The following is a 19,857-nucleotide window of genomic DNA, read 5'->3' as shown; positions in this document are numbered from 1 at the left end:
GGGATCTATCTGTTTGGAAGGGCCTCTAAGAAACCAAATGATTTATGTGGCTGTTAGGCGTGGGTCCTGGTCCAAGGCCAAGCCTATCTGCTTATCTATATAAACAGCCCGTTCGTAGGGTGGAATACAAATGGCTGAATTTAGATGTAACCCCTCGCTCACCTGCATCTCAGCCAATTCTAATGAGAAATCTCTCTCTGTATTTGCAGAGAATTATAAATATGAAATGTGAGAGCATGCTGAAATAGTAAGCTATATATAGACTTGTGGGTGTGAATTACATCAAGCCTCTACCCACCAATGTATATTTTTGTCTGTTTATAAAAAGTTGTTGAATTATTTTCTTAAATTAACCACCAAATAAGTTTAACATGACTGAAACTGTCTTTTTTGCTATCATGATTACCGTTTGTGTTCTATTACATTTTAAGGAGTCTGTATCAAGTATATAATCCACTTCTTTAAACTGAACATTTTCAACTTCCATTTACAACATCGTTACCACATATATCAGCAACAGTGGTGAAAAATCTCCAACAATACCAGGTACCAAAGCATATACAGTACCTGCAGTTGAAACACCCTGTTTAATGTTTATGCTTCTTGTAGGTGACCATGAAATGCATTTAGTCATTCTTCATGTGTAGACAGTGGAGGGTGAGGTGGTCCCAGTAGAGATACTGAACCTTTATTTGTTATGGCAGTAATTCATTCTTCTGTCATGTTTGACACTGGGGGCACAAACACTCTGAAACACCCTGGAGGCGAGTCATTGCTGCTCAACCTCCCATCCCTGACCTTTAGCCATACCTGCACTGGCCGATGGACGCAGTCAGAAACACTTCACTAAAGCCTCACCCAGCCATTATCCAACACTCAGCACACACTTCTTCTACATTAATGACCTCATGCCGTCAAAAACACAGACACAGGACAGAGGCTGGAAGTCGGGCAGACTGTTAGTGTTAAATTGGAGCAATGTTTCCTCCGGAATCACCATTTGACAAATGAGGGCTGATGGAGCAGTTTTTGTCGGGGCCATTATTTCTGATGGGGCCAGATGATCTGTAAGGATGGAGCACTGTTTGTCTGAGCTGTGACGTCTTCTGGGCAAAACACCAAACCCACTCGAAACATACTCAAACTCTCCAAATGATGGATGTAATAAGGAAAACTCTATGCTGTAACACCAGGAAACTTTTTTTTTTTCAGTCTTGAGTCTCTGCTGAGTTTTCACATCACATCTTCAGTAAACTTGCAAAGAGAGTTTCCCAGCACATAAAGCGACTTCCTTTATGAGAAAGCTAAGTCCTTCATTAGTATCATTAATTCTCATTAGCCAACATTTCAGTCACCGACACCAATGAGACAAATAGAAACATGTTCACACTAAGCCTTGGTGAAGTGCCAACAGCCACCATCAGTCAGTCACCACCAGGGGCTTTCCGTTGTATTCTTTAATCTTAAAAATTCTCTCTTTAATTTCCCCCAAAAATAGGAGCGCTTCAAATAAATTGGGGCCACCCAATTACTTTCTAACATAAAAATGCTTCCATTTGCTTAAGGGAGATGTTATCTCTCTCCCTGTTATTTAATTTCTGGTAAAATATCACAAGTCTCTCAGCCTCAGAACTTCATTAGATCAAATTCCATCGAAAGTCTTTGTGAGGGGAAGATTTAAAATGAAAATTCACAGCGCCACCTTTCAGTTCAGATACAGTCAGAGGAGTTTACTCAGGGCTATCTTTGATGGATTGTTCGCTTCCCCTGAGTTGTTTGTTGAGTTTAACATATGAAAACCTGACTCGTGAAATAGAGTGGCTATAGCTCAAGCCAGTGTAATTAAAACTCATTCAGACTGGGCTGAAAGAGAGTGTTTGAATCAGTGCAGCTGGCACACACATTCTTTGCACATTAGACAGCGTTTTTGTATGTGCTGTGGTGCATTTTGGTGCATCATGTGTCTTATGTGGATTCTGTTCTCTGTGATTCAGTTTTCATACACTAACATGTTGTAGAAATGGCGTGTTTCTAGTTTAACCACAACTGCTTCTGCATGAATAGAGTGACTAGAAATGTCTCAAATATTAAACCAACTTCGATTCATCAATCAGTGCATTGGCAATGATTTTGATAATACCTGCAGATTAACAAGTCATTTATCAAGCAAAAAAACATCATAATATAACAGTTGTTGGATCCAGCTTCACAAATGCTGCTTTTCCCTGTTTTATTACATTAATTAATTGTGTCAACAAAACTATGGTGAAAATTATTTGTATACAATATTTTTCCATGATGAAAGCAAGACTAAAATGATAGAAAAAGTAACAGTGGAAAACAGAAACTTTTTGACAGCAACTGCTCTCATTGCTACTGTATTTATCGAGTGAATATACAAATGATGTAATTATCTTAAACACTAAACCAAAAAGTAATGCTGAAATTATATGCCAATTAATCAATTAGGCAATACTAAGACGAACACTAATGGCTAATGTAAAGATTTGTTGCTCTGTGTCTCTGTCAAACAGAAAATTTGTAAATTTGTCAGCGAAAACTATGATGAAAAATATTTGTTGGCAACCTTTTTTCCACTATGAATACAAGACTTAAATATTAGAAAAATAATTTTGGGGGGGAAAAATATGTCTGTAAGTAAGTAGTTTTTGTCAACAAATTTAAAACTAAACAATGATGTGAAATGGACATGAATTATGTCTTGTTGCAGTCTGCATGCATCTGCAAAATGCCAGAGTTGAGCTTCCGATTGGTAAAACAGTATCCTCTGCTGCCCCAAAATCTCTCTTCTTAGAAGTTTCTTTGCTTGACCTCTTGCACTAGTATGCAAGATATTACAATACAAATCATTTGATGAGTATTGATGGTAAAAACAAAACTCTATTTATCATAACTTGTTTATCATTTTGGAAGGGTTAACTCCTGATTGTGTCTTTCATTTAAAAGGGCCATGATTTGATTTTCTCACACTTTGAAAGGACTATTGTCTGTGTCCTCTATGTCTGAAATTGGATGGTGAGTCCTTTCAGAGAGAAGCGAAGGGGAAATGATTTGTATTCACCTGCTGTATCTGAATGGAGCTGAGGAGGGGCTGAGTGTGGGGGGGCAACTACATAGTGCTTCCTTTATGTGATAATGGATTGCTCTGACATTCACACACATTGTGGTGTGGTGTGTCTATCAGTCAATACTCTAACTTGTGGGATGAATGGCACATTTTAAACAGATGCTATTAAAGAACTGTCTTCTAGTGTCACAACAGGTGACAGATTTATGGATTACACATCTCTTCTACCTCAAACCCATTAGGGTGAATACGCTGCACTAACACATGCAACATATGTGTCTTGCCATCATCCAGTCTTGCAAACGAATCCCTTTTCTCATTGTCTTTCTTTCTTTTTCTTTTTTTTCATTTCTGCACTCTCTTTTATTTGCCCGGCTGGGCAACTGGATTCTTCTGTCAGCCGTACAAAAGAGACAAAGTGGACGGGTAATAATGAGCAACTCCTCTTACAGTGTTACATATAGACCGGCCGCGATGTGGGGAAGCCTTCAGGAGACAATGGAGGGTTTTGAGAGGTCTGGAGCCCTCTGAAGCCCCTCTTTGATTGAGTTTCCTGGCACTAGGCTTCAGTGTTGGGGCTGATTGTGGTGTGGGAGCTGTGGGTTCAGGGAGGGGGTGAGGACCCTCCTCTGCGTTGACCTTTCACAGACACAGGTGGGGTGGAGTGGAAGGGGCTGGCGGAGGAGGTGGGGGAGGAGGGGAGAGGCCCATTATGGTGCTCTGCGAATGTAGAGGTGGCACTCAATAACACTAGACCTTGGTGCCTCTGTCCACCTGCCGGGATTTTCTCAACGCTACTTTATCACTTGCAAATTACAAATTCTGGTAACAGATTGTTGCGACGTACAATCAGTCTTTGTTATCTGATGCTGTCTGTACATTTTCCTAGACAACCGTTCGCACAATTTGCTCTTTTTTAGCCATGCGTGACATAGCTGTAGTGATGGCAATGTAGGTCTGTTGACGTAATTTGGTCTGTCCACCACTTTGGTCCAGACTGAAACATATGATCCATTGGATGGATTGTCTTGAGATTTTGTACAGACAGTAACGGTCCCCAGAAGGCAAATCCTACAAACATTGATGATCTCTTGACTTTTTTCCCTAGCACCACTATGAGGTTTATATTTGTGGATTTGAGTGTCTAAATAACTTTTAGCATGCTAACATGCTGAACTAAGATGACAAATACTGTATAAACATTATACCTGCTAAACATCAGCATTATTCTGAGCATGTTATCATGCTGGTATTATCATTTAGCTCTAAGTACAGCCTTACAGTGCCACTCAAATGGCTGTAGACTCTTAGGTTTTGTGTAAGCTCATTTTAGATGTCCATAAATTCTTATAGGTGCCTTTTTTAAAGACACTGCATGATTAAAAAGCCTTTTTCTTTCATCTCTTTTACTTGACCCTAACCCTCTGAATCCCATTTACACTGTGGATGAATTCCATCATGCTGTTTAGTCTGATTTTGAGCACCGACATGGCCTCAGGACAGAAAAGATTGTTCTCAATAAAACTAGACTTCACTGCCTCTGTCCACCTGCTACTTCCTCACTGGTAAATTACATGTTCCGGTAACACGCAGTGGTAACAGATTGTTCCAGCGCACTGTCAGCATTCACGCTTTGTTATCTGATGTTGTCGGCAGATTTTGCTAGACTGAATGGTACCATACAATGTGCAGACAGCTCTAACTGACCCATCGCTGCCTGCCTGTACTGTATCAGCACAATTCAGATTCCACCAGAAGAGTGTTTTATTATACAGTAGTGTGTTTCCAGAAATGCCTGGTTGCATTAACTGTTGACTCTGAGAAATCACATGTAGACACTGTTTCTCTGTTACCCTGGCTGACATTGCCCACAGGAGTTCACTTGCTGCCAGCTTTTGTATGTTTGAGGTGAACATTTCCTCCACCGCCTGTCTCACACACACTCTTTTTGTTGCGCCTTTAAGCTTAAAGTAAACTCCACATATTGGCCCCATCTTGAGAGACCCCTCACATGTGGAGAAAGCCATCCGGTGCAGACACGGTGGCAAACTGAGATTCTAATCATACCTCTTTTGTTGAGCTCAGAGGAGGTTGCGATGTTTTTAGGGCAAAGCAGATGTCAAGCATACAGTTTCTCTCCAAGGTTACTTAAGAGATGACAAATTTGTCTGCCCCCACCCCCCCTCTCCTTTATGTGTGTGTTTGATGTGGGGGTTAACATCTTTTTGTCAGCATGGATATCCGAGAACACGAGAGCATTGCCATGGATACAGAGTGCCCTTTTGAGTGCAATTTTGAGTGGCTCTGCTGAAAATGTGAGTGTCCCTATATTTGGCTATAAAACATTTTCCTGCATTTGCTGAACTATGAGGCTTATGGATTATGTCCTATAACTATAATAATAGCATTTGCCTCTGATCCCACAGATGCATGGCTGTTTCTGTGTGTTATCTCTAGCATTTGATTCTCTTCCCATAGCAGATTGGTTTTATGTTGATTACTTTCTCAGAGCTGTTATGTTTCTGTAGCTAAAGTGTGTCTTGTGACGTTGTATGCCGAGGATTTTGAGAGTCCTTTTAGCTATTCAGTCAGAATGCATTCCTCCCACTCTCCTGCATTTGTTCATTATAATGAACCTCTGCTCAGCATATGAATGGCCTCGCCCATAACACATTCATGTGGCAGGCCAAGTATACTCAAACTCCATCTTTAATGTCTGACCTCCTACACTTACCCATAGACTCTGTCAACACACACAAACAAGGAGGATGTAAATGCAAATGGGTGTAAGCGAGTATGAATTCACATACACATATACATGAGTAGGGCTGCTTGGCAATATTGAGACATCCTCTTTTAAGGTGTAATTATAGTTTGGGGATTAGCTATCAAATAAAGGTCAAGTTCAGATCCATAGTTGCTCATTCATTCCTTGTGCTGCTTCCCCTCCTGATCTCATTTTAATGAATGCTTTTTAGAAGTGCCTCCGCTCACTTAATTTTCCAGTAATGAGTTACTGTACAAGTCAGGTGTCAGTGTACAAATGCACTTTGGGGACTTAACTTCTGCCACCTTGCTGCCATTGCGAACTTATTAACCAGTGATTTATAGCTTTTGCTACATTGTGAGGCAGTGAAAAGATTGAAAGACCTCCAATTTACCACCAGCAATTATCCTAAGGAGAAAGAGAGGGCCTCATACACCCATCCAATCATGAGAAAGCTCTCAGAGGGAGTGCCGGTACAATGTGAGGACATGACTCACCAACTATATGTCATATTTAGCTGGTCTGCAATGATAAGATGAAAGCAAAAAGCCTTTCGGCTCCATTCAGGTTGAACAGGCAGGGATTTCCTCAACGCAGCCGTCCCATCTAATGGTACTGCTTCCATCTGCATGCTAAAGAGGAGCCCCCTCTCAGAAGTGTCGGCGCCGGCAGTGATTAGCATTTGGGCAGAGGGGACAGAGAGCGAATCCCGGAGTGTTTTTGGCGTGTACAGGGAGGAAGCTTAGTGAATGCCAATGTGCAGTACTCTGTGAAAGGAGGAGGACCAAACAAATTGCCGGACATGTTGCATTAGTAGCAAATGACCATTAGCCTTAAGAGTTTTGGTAGATTGATAGCTGGGAGAGATGCATTGAACACAGAGCAACATATCCTTAAAGGGCTACACCAGAGACTTCCATCCACTTGGGGACTTGACCGAGAAGCAGAGCATACACATCCCATAATGCAACCCAATTTTTTAATTGACCTCCCTGCCTGGTAAAAGCCCACATTTTTCAAACACTACCAGTTTGTACGCATTTCTATTAAAAATCTAGTAGTCTAGTAGTCTAGTAAAAGATGATCTTGATGTGTAAAATTGGTGGAGTAGACCTTTAACGCATAAAGGTTTATTATTTAAATGTGCAAATAATGTGGATTAGATGTCCCTATATACCAGTATTGCAGTATTGATCCAACAAGAGAAAGGAGAAGGAAAAAACAGTGGAGCCAATGAATTAAAGATCCTCCCTTTATTGTCTGGCATTGTACAGTGCAGATGAAAGGTCCATGGTGGGTTTTTGAGCTGCGGGGTCTCCCTGAACAACAGGACCCCAATTCATATGTTAACCACACCAATTATTTGCATACGGTCACCCAATTATAAAAGCTAATGAGAAGATTATGGGAAACGCATACTGAAGCCGGCCCGTGGAATTTCCATTGTGATCCTGTGGCTGTAGATAAAAGGCCTGTGAGAGGTATTACTCAAAGCCACCGAACATTCAACCTTATACTGCTGTAATTCATATCACTGCTAATGCCTGCACTACATTAGACGTGAAGCACAGCAATAAAAGACAACTGCTAAATTTAGTGTTTCTTTCAGCTTTTGTTTAAAAGGACTTACAAAGAACCATTTACAGAGTGATCATTTTATATTCAAATCCCATATGATTGTGACTTTCCAAACTTTGGTAACCAAACGAAGAGCTGTCGTACTCTTATACAGCAAGGCCTTTCAAGCGACCTCCCGCTCCCCCATAGATGTTTAATGGCACAGAGAAATAGGCACGCAGCCCTGGGCATGAATACCATACAGTGATATCCTGCACTGCAGCTGAAGCACCCGGCAGCCTCAGAAAAATAAACTCATCCAACCGTATCCATTTTCTTATCACCACCTTCCTGAGTGTAGAGTCATTCTCATCATTATACCCCCACATTCATGCTGTCTGTAGGGGATCCCTGCTGCTTCATTAAGGCCATACTGAGGCTCACAAACTCCTGATTGCATGAGCCATCAATAGCACTGATTATATGAGTTAATTAGGGTGCTTGGCATGAGAGAAAAGCTTATCTTTCATCATTGATATAAAAACAGTACAGTACTGATGCAACAGCAGTGATTCTGTCAGTGTTGCAGTATTGCATCACTATTGTTTTGAACAGAAAATGGCAATATCTTCGCTAGTGGTTAGCATAAAGCATATAGAGTAGTATTATCTGTTGCTGTAAGGGAAATTCAATTGGGCTTTCATGCCCGCTGACTCCTATTCATTTACACCATGGTGTGCTTTAATTCTCAGTGCTCATGCCCGTTAGCTCTATCTGTGTGCACAGACATGTCCTGACCCTCACATTCTGTGGCCAGCGTGTGTGAATGCGGGTGTGTGCGTCGCTGTATGCGCTACGACTCTGACATGTGCACAAAACCAATTAGTTATGGGATGGTGAAGTAGCCGGCCATGGGAAAATGACAATAGAGTAATTGAAGAGGCTGGCTGAATGAGAGGCCAGACAGTTCAATGTAGCTTTTACACGAGTGCTGAGTGTTTTCCCCACAGACAAAATGAACAGGGAGAAAAGCAAGTCCTGCATGAAGGTGGTCTTATGTAGTTGAAGACAGTAATTAACATTACAATCTGGTTAGTTTGTGCAATGGCATTTAAAGCTATTTAACAGTGGTTTTGCATGCTTTATTTAAATTAATACAATCAATTAATGTATATAATTAAATTTGCTTCATATCGCAGCTAACCATTTTGCAAACCATGCAGACTCAGCACTTAAAACGTGCTGAACTTGTGTGATCCATTACAGTGAACATCAAGTCAGCATTAATGTTGCTCTAAGTTACATTACTGTTGCATACTAATGCAGTTTATGCACAAATTGGTTTTGATTAAATGTTTACTGTAATAGATGACAAAAATCAAGCAACTTGTAAAGAGACTTTCACATCTTATGGAAATCGATGGCTACCTGACATGCTATGTAGCCAATGATATCAAACTCGGCATGCATTTCAAAAGTCTCTCGAAGTGATGAATCCACAGAGGATTATAACCTGACTTTATTGTTTTGTTTAGCCCTATGGATCATTTAAGCATCTTTCAGCTCAGTGTTTTGATTTTACAGCCCACAACTTTACGGCCCATCACTTTCACTGCTCTCAACAACAAATTCACTGCACGCTACCTGCTCAGCACCCAGTGGCAGACAGACACAGTTAGCGACTTGATGGTGAACTAGAGCGTTTAGTAGCTGCAGAGCCAGATATTTACCTTGGGAGTTGGTGGAGAACAAAACAGAGCTCAAAAGAGTGGAAATATTGGACTTACATTTATCTGGTGGTGATTCCAAATGAATGCTAATGTTGCTCTGTATCTGCTGGATGCTGAAATAAGCCACTGTTTGCTAACATATTCACTGTATCAACTTAACTTGTTTCCACTGCATCCGAGTGGACGAAAAATCTGTGTTGTGCATGTTTAAGTACTTAAAACTTGCCAAAACACCGGTCTGGTCCTTTAAGTACTCTGCCTCTCTGAGTTGTTAGTAACTATTGTATTGAGTTATCTAAGTGAGACAGTAGCTCAGTTTATCAGCCTCTTGGCCTCATCTATTTTGAAAAATAGCTAAAAATCCTCGCTGGAAGTGTCCTTACCAACCTGTCTTGTTGCTTTCTAAGAGACCATTTCCTGTTAGATTTTATCAGCCATCTGACAGCTTTTGGCACAGCACTCCAAACTGTTTTGTGTTTTTATCTGGGCCTCAGCGGTATGCGCTGAAGTGAGCTTTATTGACTTTGGCTTTTCCAGTTCTGTCAGCACAAGATGCACAGAAAGGTTCAACATTTGTGATGGATGTTTTCTTATTGGGAAGAATTGTATATTCAAATGAAAAATGGGCTTTGAACTGTAGTTTCTTCTTTAAGATGCAATGCTACTCTAGCTTAGCCTCAAGCTTTTGCCTCATGTCACATTGGTAAAGTGAAGGATTTAGAATTACTTAATTTGAATAGTGTAACAATTTTTAATAATTTTATGCTCACTGTTTCAGTCCTTGGTGGTTGGTTCCTTGTCTTAACAACCCCACTTGAGTTTCCACGGTTGTCGTGCTGTGAAAGGGACGTAAGGGGTTGGTCCCGTATCACTGCAGCTCACAGGGATAATTATAGGACACACACACACACACACACACACACACACACACACACACACACGAATGAATGCAGGCACACATATACAGTGTGCACATAAAGGCACACACATGCTGACTGGCTTGAGCTGAGCTGCTACACCTCATTAAATTGGGAAATGAATCCTGGATGAAGCCCTGGCTCCTTTCCAGATAAGAATCACCAGGCTTTTGGGGATACACCATAAAATATATAATTAACACATTTATTCTCTTCTGTGACAGGCTGTCTGCTTTTTTCACTTCACCTGTGATTGTGCACTGCCAAGTTCAGGCTGCATTTAATTATTTTATTTATTTATTCACAAATTATATTGATCTTAATAACTTTTTACACTAACTAAATTAAATTGGCACAGAGATCGTATTACAATGCAATACCTCACTAATCTCCATAAATGGATTTTGCATAAATTACTTCTGATCGTAAATTTCTAACACATAGTTGAAAATAAACATTGATGACAAAGGTCTGTTGCAGGCAGGGGTTCAGCACCCCTGCCTGCAACCTGCAAATGAGTTTGATGAAATTGCCTCCCCCCTGGATCTTTTTATGTCATATCCCAAGCCAGTGCTGCTTGATGGCGTTCATGGCAGTGTGATTGGCTGCCCTAGGCGAGTAATACTGGCCTTCCCTGGAGAGGTGTAGTGAAAGCTGGGGGCAGAAGACGTTAGCCTTGGTCTCTTCCCAAGCTACTAGACACCGACTCTGGGGCCGGTACTGAATCATGACTGTAGGGCAGCGCTAACAAATACATCAGTTCCCTATGGAGGACCAAGCCAGGGTCTGACTGCCTGGCTGTCTAGCCTCTGGTCTCAGACATTGGTTCTACCACCTCATCTGCACCTGACCCACACCCAAAGGCAGGAGAGCAGTACACGTATGCAGCTCCCCTTTTAATGGGCTCAATTTGATTCCTTCATACAGAAAAAGACATTAATATCCCAAATTTGATAGTTTGCTTTTATGATAACGCAGCAAATTAGTCTGCCTGAGCTCTAAATTAAGCTGTGACATTTTAATACTGTGCCAGCGGATGCCTTGGGTAAGACAGGCAGGAGAGCAAAGATAAAAACAGGTCAGGCTGCAGTTGTTAAAAGACAGAAAATGACTCCTCTGAAGTTCCGTTTCCCCATGCTTTTTACTCATCATTTGCACGCTGCGCTCACATTTATATGAAAATTATAAATTATACTGATTATGAATTAAATTGAGCAAAGTCATTTTGACTCTTTAGTTTTTATTATTCTCTGAAGCTTGGGTCACGCTGGTTTTGATGACCCTGCCGGTGATTATTTCAGTGTTTGTGTTTTGCTAAAATGTCTTTTTAGCTGTCTCAAAAATAATTGCTTCTGGTTGAAGGAAGGTGCGAAATGGCAACACCGAGCTGCTTGGCAACAAGAGAAGAATTTTGTTTAGCTCTCCAGTCTATTCACAGTCCATTCACCATCCAACACTAGTGTTGTGATGAAGGCATAATTCGATTTATTGTGTAACAAAAGAAAGTCCTGACTTAGTTAACAGTTAATCAATTACCATTTAGCCTTTCAATAGTTTGTTCAAACCTGTAAACAAGCCACCTTGCTTGAACCTGAATCCCCTGTTGAACTTGAACCATCTGTCCCCGTTGAACGGTGTCTACTAAGATGTTAGAGATCTAAGATTTGCCCAGACACACAGAAAGAAAAAATTGCTAAGTGTCTGAAATCTGACCTCATGTCAGATCAGTTTGCTGCTGGCTCAGTCAGTCAGTCATTCGGTCAGTCAGTCAATCGAACTGATAAAGCTGAGAGTGAAATGGAAAGTAAAGTGAGTGTCCCCTTCTCTTGTCCCCTGGCGTGTCATTTGTCGGCTGATGTGATCGATATGGCAGAGAAGTTTAATGGCATCATGGCCACGGCGGTGATTAGCCGAGCAAAATGAGCCCATGTAGGCTGCATCGGTCCGTACTGGAGTGCACTAGATCAAAAAGATAGCTTCCGGCAATACTGCACTGCATGGCAACAAACATCGATTTGTGGCCAGAGCTATATGTGTCTGTCTCTCTCCCATCCTCTCTCTGTTTCTCTCTCTCTCACCAGCTGATGAACACAAAATAGAACAAACTCATTATTATGATTTATAGCCGCAGTAACTGGATGTGCTATTCAACCCAGTAATCTCTGTTCCTGCTTCTATCCTCTTATCTCTGACGCTGTCTCTCCCTTTCTGTCTTTTCCTCTCTGTAGTTGTGAATGTGTACGTGTCCTCCGACAGTGTGACTGAGCAGAGAGGCGGGGCGTCACTGTATTTCGGGGCAGACCTTTGCGTCACACACCGATGATGGAGAGGAGGAGGATGGATGCAGCACTGTTGGTGCTGTTCCTGGGACACTTCGCCACCGCGCTGGAGGTCCCACTAGACCGTAAGGCAACAGATCACACACCACACAACACGTTCATATCCAAGAGTGTGTAACTGGACTAATGCCAGCTCTCAGTTTTGTCTGAGGCCGAAACAATTAGTCAGTTAATCGAGTAGCCGATTGAGAGAAAAGTAATTTATCAAGCAAAAGTGCCACTTCTCAAATGTGAGAATTAGCTTTTCTTTGTCGTATGACAATAAACTGGATCTATTTAGGATTTGGACTGTTTCTGGGACAAAACAAGCTATTTTAATATCTACTGTAACTTCGGACTCTGAGAAATCATAACAGGCACATTACACTATTTTCTGACATTTTATAGAAACTGCGTTTAAAGGAATAGTTCGACATTTTGGGAAATACCTGTATTTGCTTTCTCACATAACTCTGTGTAAAACCACAGCTTTGAGCTCATCAGTTTTTATTTGGAGTAAAAAATGAGATATAGGATCTTTGCAGTTGCTGGTAGGCAGCCAGCCTGGCTGTTTCTCCATAGCTACATATTTACCATACAAAGCCTGTCAATGAACCCTTAGCAAGAGAGTGAATAAGCATATTTCCCAAAATGTTGAACTGTTCCTTTAATCAGTTTATAGAGGAAATAATCTGATTCATTGGTAATGAAACTAATTGCAATCCTGTTTTGTGTGAGACTTTGGTTGATAAAGTTTTGGTTTTAAAGCCTTAACATTCACTTTATCCTTTGATTTCCCCTTCAATAGCTTTATGGTAGTTGATCGTTTGTCTAGAAAATTTGCAGAAGAACCCAAAGTTGTTTGGCTTACTGACATATATGACAAATAAAAGCACCAAAAGAAAATTAACAATTAACAATTATTTTATTATGAAAATGGGTCAAGTAAAAATGGGTAAAATAGATTAGTTTTCTGACGATCCACTAATCGATTAATTATTTCAGCTCTAATCTCATTTATCCTAACCATAGATCTATCTATTACTAGGATCAGATTCCTGTTTTCTAAACATCTGATATCTTCTTTTGGAGGAAGCTCTATATATTGTTTCCTTAGTTTGTAAAGCACTGTTGGACACAGTGTTCATTTTGACAGAAAACGAAAGAGTTTGTCGGACTGACCTGCAACACCACAGTCTGATGTCACTGTGGTGGTAGATCTTCTACATATTGTTTGGTTGGAGCTGTTGACAACTGGAGGCTGGGAACTGACTTTTGTTTAAATCATGTTTGAAGCAGAAATAATGCAGGAAGATATTTTTCAACACTAATGTCTGGTTCTCTTTACTGTCACGATTTGTCTTTCTTGTTTGCTGATTCTTGGGAAAAACACTAAAGTCCTGGAAGGATGTAAGTTTCAAACTAGTGTGAATTCACTGAAGAGGTTGTGCTAGCAGTTTTTTTGTTGTGCATTGAAGGTTATATTTGATCTTTTTAATTATATTTTCTTATTGTGTTTTGTACTTTATTATTTGTTATAAGACACTGGGTGTGGTTTGGAGTGGACATTAGTATGTTGCATGCATTGATCTCTTTGTTTCTTTGTTTGCTCTTTGTGTGTGTTGCTGCAGCATATAAAAATATTGCAAACAGCATGAGTTCTTATATCCTTTGTTTGGTCATAGTCCATTAGTTATCTCCCAAGCACTGACAGGAATACATTAAGCATCAGATCATTAAAGTAAAGTGAAATGTACCTGAGCATTCTGCATGCCCTTTTGTATTTGCACATGTTAGGAGAGCTTTTTGTGTCTGTCAGCACACAGCCGTCTGGTTTGATTCAGTGTGGTAAGTGTGCATGTGATTGGTAATGACTGCTTGTGTGGTCAATACAGTGCCAGAAAAAAAGGCTTAGTTATGCAGTAAAGGTCATGATTGAATATCACCCTCTATCTGATCGCCTGTAGTGCCGCAGCCGCCGACCATAACTCACCAATCCCCCAAGGATTACATCATCGACCCACGAGAGAACATTATAATCCACTGCGAGGCGAAGGGGAAGCCTCATCCCAGGTAGGAATCTGTGAAGTGTGATTTTGCATTCATAATGCTGTTACAAATTTTCATTTAAAACCCTCAGCTGACAGCAGTTCTCCAAATTCTGTTTAAAAGATGATGAGTAAAGTTCTGGTTTATTCAAACTTTATAATAAGTAAAGATGATATTAATTCCTGCACATGATGCCCTTCCCAGAGGCTGATTTTAGCTAATGCTTTGAATCTTTTACCATTATGCCATCCTCTTTCCTTATCTGTCAGTGCAACACCTAATTCAATTGCTGGCACGAATAATGCATGCACACACACATTTGTACTTGTATACCTGTGAGGACCATCACTGTTAACATTTTAACCTTAACTTTACTCTAACATAACCTTATATAACCCTCAGAAAAAAAGGATGTTTAGATATTTGGAAATTAAATTCAGTTTAAATCTTGAATTCAAGAATTTCTCTATAGCATTAGATCCATCCATCCATCCATCCATCCATCGTCAACCGTTTATCCTGTGTACAGGGTCGCGCGGGGCTGGAGCCTATCCCAGCTGACATTGGGCGAAAGGCGGGGTACACCCTGGACAGGTCGCCAGTCCATAAGAAATTAAACAAATCAAAGTTAGAATCACAGTTAAAGTAAAGGGAAAAACATCCTTAGGCATTATTTGTTTAATAGTAAAAAGAAAACTCAGCTAATCTGCTTCATTGGGACTGTGTGGGATCAGATTTGATTGGCATTGATCCAATTGTTTCTAAACTGATTGGTGCAAAGAAATATGTGATATCACCTTTCGGTAGCCAAACTCTGCCCACCTCAAACAGCTGAGAAGAGCAGTGAGAAAAACACAGATACAAACATTTCTCATGTGGAATAACCAAGACAGTTTGAACTTTGTCATAAAATGATGTGTTCATGTACGACCCCTTTACTTATTGTAAGAAGGTGATGGAGAGAAAAGGTAATTATATTTATTTTTTCCAGTTAAAATGTTACACAGATGTTTTTTGAGTGAAGATTGACCATAATGTCAAATGTTCTGACTCTCTGTGCTATTCTAACCAGTTAAGATGTGTCTAATCTTTTCTCAGTACCTCCTTAAGCCTAGCCCTGTATCATAATACAGTGTGGTGGCTGTACTCTTCACCAGATTAAAATAACCCAATTTGTCATCAGTGGATATTAGCTACACTGTTATGATACCGACCTGTTTTGTTACCCTCAGTTTCTCCTGGACGAGAAATGGGACCCACTTTGACATCGACCAGGATCCCAACGTGACCATGAGGCCCCACTCTGGGACCCTGGTGGTGGACATCAGCAGAGCGAAGGTTGAAAATTACGAGTGTGTGTACCAGTGCACAGCAAGGAACAAACACGGAACTGCTGTTTCAAACAACATAGTCGTACAACAGTCCAGTAAGTGCAGTGCAGTCTGTCATTTCTAGCATTTAATTGTTCTTGTCTTCCATTTTCTTAATGTCATGCATAGCTCACATGTTTCTCACATCATTCTTTTTTTTCCATTTCAAACAATTAAGTAGCATTTTCCATCTTAAGAACACTCCTGAAAGGTAAAGGTTGCACGTGGAAAGCGGCCTGTTTTACTTTGTAGGATGTTACAGTAGACAGAGAAAATATCCCTTTGTATCTCTCCTTTAGCTTATTGTTATTCAGTTAGGCATCATCCCTCTCATGTTCCCTCGTCACCTCTGTCATCATGCCTGCGACAGTCCATTAGCAACCTATATTTCATGTCAAATTATGGGACTCCTCATCCACTGATGTGTGTATCATTCTCCAACCGATCCAGGGTCCCCCTTGTGGTCAAAGGAGAAAATCAAGCCAATCGTTGTTAGGGAGGGCGTGTCCTTGGTGCTGCCATGTCGACCCCCTGCTGGCCTGCCTCCACCCATCATATTCTGGATGGACAATTGTAAGCACTTCAGTCATGGAAGATAATGTTTCAGCTGCATACATGAACACATTATAACACACTGTAGGCGACACTGTGGATTATATGTACTTGTGGCAAATGCATGTGTTCAACTGTTTGCGACCATTATATGTCCTTTTAATGGCAGAGAACTCGAGGTTTATGGGAAATGTGGTCTTAATGTTGAGAAATACAAGCACTTTGCCACTGCAATTCTTTAGATGCTACTAACAGTCTCACCTTGGTCCTGTATATTTAATGTAATTACACTAAGTATCACACTCAATTAGGTAATTATTACTTCATTCATGTGTTGATTTTCAAGGGTCAGTTCATCCCAATTTTCATTAATTTTCTCTCTTACCTATGGTAGTATATAGCTATGCAGACAATTTTGGTTTAGTTGACAGAAGAATCTTACCACAAGATCAAGTTTTAGTTTAATTAGTCAGGTTGTTAGATTTTGAAATATCTCTCTCTGAGATGTATGCGTCCACCCACAGCGATGGCATTTAATTTGTTGTTCTGAATTACGTTAGAAAAAAAACATCAAGCATCTCCTTCCAGAAACTGGCTCGCAGTTACTTTGGATAATCCACCGAACACACAATTGGGACTATTTCTTTGGTAGAAAGACGTTCCAATAAAAACTTAACTACACATATTTGAGTAATTTGAATGAATTTACTCTTTAAAAAAGGTCACACAAATATGTAATTTGCTTTACATTTCAGACTTCCAAAGGCTGCCTCAGAGCAGCAGGGTGTCCCAGTCCCTGAACGGAGACCTTTACTTTTCAAATGTGCTCCAAGAGGATTCCAGGAACGACTACATCTGCTACGCCCGCTTCCCATACACACAAACCATCCAGCAGAAACAACCCATCACCGTCAAGGTCCTCAGCAGTAAGTCTGAGAGCGCGCGTGTGTGTGTAATGTGTAATGAGCTAGCATGATTGAGACGACTAGAGTCTGAGTTTGTGTGTAATGTGTGTCCACATTATTCATTTGCATTAGTATGTTCCAGCATGACTGTGTAGGAGGGAAACAGCAGTTTCTATCTCTGATCCCATCCTGAGAGATGCCAGTGGTCGTCATCCCACTGAAAAGACATATTGTCAGAGCTGCAGCAGCAGATCTGCCAGGCAGACGTGCGTTTTATTACTTCTGTGAGACCTTCTGTATACGCACTCTCCACAAAGACTAGGCTCACTCAGTCTAGCATTTTGCAGTTGACATGTTGGCAGGCTGTTCGCACAAGAATTCCTATTACGATCATTCCTCATGTCTGACTTTTGAGTCATTGCAAGTTTTGTTTTGGCAGCTTTTAATTCTAAACACTCTCATGTTAAGTTGTGGGTTTTTTTTGTGCCTGATGATGTCAACTTGTGGCGTGTTTGATTTTTCTGTTGTGTTACAGTGGATGCAATCAATGACACAGTGGCAGCTTTTTACAATGACACAGATTTATTTAGTGGTGAGTTTTGGCACCCCCTAGTGTTTACCCCCTCAACTTAGAGCTCCGAACTCTAGCTTTTACCCACTATCACTAACCCTTCAACCCTAAAACCCAAGGCTTTTTACAATTTCTCCTGATGTCTTTAGGGGTGAGATCTGGCACCCCCTAGTGTTTACCCCCAAACTCTGTTACCCACTAACACTAACCCCTAAATCCAAGAGTACAAGTTAAATCTCTATCCCTCTGTCACTCCTACTTAATCCAATCAAAACCCTTTTGAAAACTATTAATTTCCTCCTGAATTGCTTGTACTAGCACTGCATGATTATTCCAGTATCAACTGAGGTGTGTAATTTGGACATGTAACAACATCTGTACAGTCTTGAGCTTTGCAAACAAAAGTACATTTTAATTAAAGAAATAAAGTAATTAGGTAATCATCTAAACATATTAAAAATGTAATCTGGTTGGTGATAAACAATTAATTTGATTCTAACACAACTCCTTCAAGTAGAAATGAAGTCTTCGTTTTCAAATTCACTCTTTCCCTGCTGCCCATAATCTCACCAATCATTTTCCTCTCACTTCATTTCTCATTGCTCAGAAGATCATTGGTCTGTCTCTTTGTCTGAGCAATACCACACATCGCTAACCTGAAACATGTGAGCAGTTTGATTTTCATCAAATTGCTCACATGCCATGGTGTTAACTTTTCATCAATACCGTCATTACAAACATATAGTCAGATTATTTTTATTATTACCGTAGTATGTCAGAGTATTTCTTTACTAGTTCAGTAGCAGAAAGCAGATCTTCATGTCTCTTAATTCTCAGTTCTATATTAGCTTCATTTTAGTCTTTATTATAACCCCAGAGGGCAATAAATTGGCAATAAACACCAACAGAAAGCAGTGCAATGAAACACAACATGGCTATAAAATTTACGTATAACCATAAAATGTAAGAATTGTGGCCTGTAATGAAGTGACTTAATGCCCATGCATTGCAGACCCATTGTAGAAGAGAGGTTTTATTATACCACAGCGAAGAAAGGATCGTGAATGTGAAAGGCTCGGTTCAGGGCTGGATCTTCACTCGGTGTGTTATGGACTTATGCAGAATAAATGGTAATAGTTTTCTTTGTGAATCTGTGTGTGTGTGTAACTATAGAAGACCCAGCAGATGAGAGAAAGCCAAACTTCCTTATCCCTTCTGGCCCCTCCAGCTCCAAGATAGTGTTGAGAGGACAGGTGCTGGAAATGGAGTGCATTGCCGAAGGATTGTAAGTAAAAAATAATCGGCCATTATTTCAATCTTTAAAGCCTCAAGTGCTCGCCTGGTCGTGTGTCATCATCACTCTTTGTCTTCCCCTCTCTCTCTCACTTTGACTCCAGGCCCACCCCTGAAATCTCCTGGACCAAAGTGAGCGGCGATCTCCCAGCCAAACGCACGTCTTTCCTGCACTACGACAGGACCCTGCGTATTGTGAACGTTTCAGAATCAGACGCAGGAGATTACCGCTGCACCGCCAGAAATATGCTCGGCTCGGTGCACCACACCATCCACGTCACGGTCAAAGGTCTGTCTGTGATGAAACGCACAGTATCCCATCAGGCCATTCGCTCACTATGTGGCGACACAGTCACTCCTTCTTTCTCTCTCCATTCTCCCTCCATCTCATAATTGATTCATGCACAGATGCCAACCGGGCAGTGTGTTCAGTGATTAATTCTCCACCCTTCTGCTGCGTTCTGTTCTATTTTCAGCTGCTCCATATTGGATCAGGGGCCCTCCCAGCAATCTTGTTCTAGCTCCAGGAGAGAACGGTTCGCTGACCTGCAGGGCCAGTGGCACGCCCAAGCCCTCCATCACCTGGGCAATGAATGGCATCCCCATAGAGAGTGAGTGCAACCTGTTTCCTTGACTTAAACTTACTGTGCTCAGAAAATAAATTTACCTGTCCTCATGGCCTTTTTCCATTTTTCATAAAAGCTGAACATTGATTAGTTTCATTATTTGAGACAGGATCT

At 40.8% G+C, this 19,857-nt stretch overlaps 1 protein-coding gene across 14 annotated transcripts in view; it reads left to right on the top strand.

Moving 5' to 3' along the window:
* LOC119894232 (neuronal cell adhesion molecule-like) overlaps positions 1 to 19,857 on the top strand; it is a 76,665-nt gene that overhangs the window by 39,613 nt on the left and 17,195 nt on the right. For 6 of the 14 annotated variants that reach the window (XM_038706869.1, XM_038706859.1, XM_038706861.1 and 3 more), the window contains exons 3-12: positions 12,288 to 12,463; positions 13,776 to 13,787; positions 14,345 to 14,450; positions 15,659 to 15,852; positions 16,247 to 16,369; positions 17,104 to 17,274; positions 17,789 to 17,845; positions 18,998 to 19,109; positions 19,222 to 19,406; positions 19,594 to 19,728. In XM_038706869.1, the coding sequence (XP_038562797.1) occupies positions 12,379 to 12,463; positions 13,776 to 13,787; positions 14,345 to 14,450; positions 15,659 to 15,852; positions 16,247 to 16,369; positions 17,104 to 17,274; positions 17,789 to 17,845; positions 18,998 to 19,109; positions 19,222 to 19,406; positions 19,594 to 19,728 (1,180 nt within the window). In that variant the 5' untranslated portion in view covers positions 12,288 to 12,378. The remainder of the gene's footprint in view (positions 1 to 12,287; positions 12,464 to 13,775; positions 13,788 to 14,344; positions 14,451 to 15,658; positions 15,853 to 16,246; positions 16,370 to 17,103; positions 17,275 to 17,788; positions 17,846 to 18,997; positions 19,110 to 19,221; positions 19,407 to 19,593; positions 19,729 to 19,857) is intronic. The other 8 variants (XM_038706860.1, XM_038706867.1, XM_038706863.1 and 5 more) reach the window with 3 other exon arrangements.

Source organism: Micropterus salmoides, unplaced genomic scaffold (assembly GCF_014851395.1).
Source record: "Micropterus salmoides isolate LMB-PRFRI ecotype aquatic unplaced genomic scaffold, ASM1485139v1 Ms_hic_scaffold_8, whole genome shotgun sequence".
NCBI lineage: Eukaryota > Metazoa > Chordata > Actinopteri > Centrarchiformes > Centrarchidae > Micropterus > Micropterus salmoides.
Note: the sequence above shows the minus strand (reverse complement) of the source record. Positions and strands in the feature narration are given on the sequence as shown.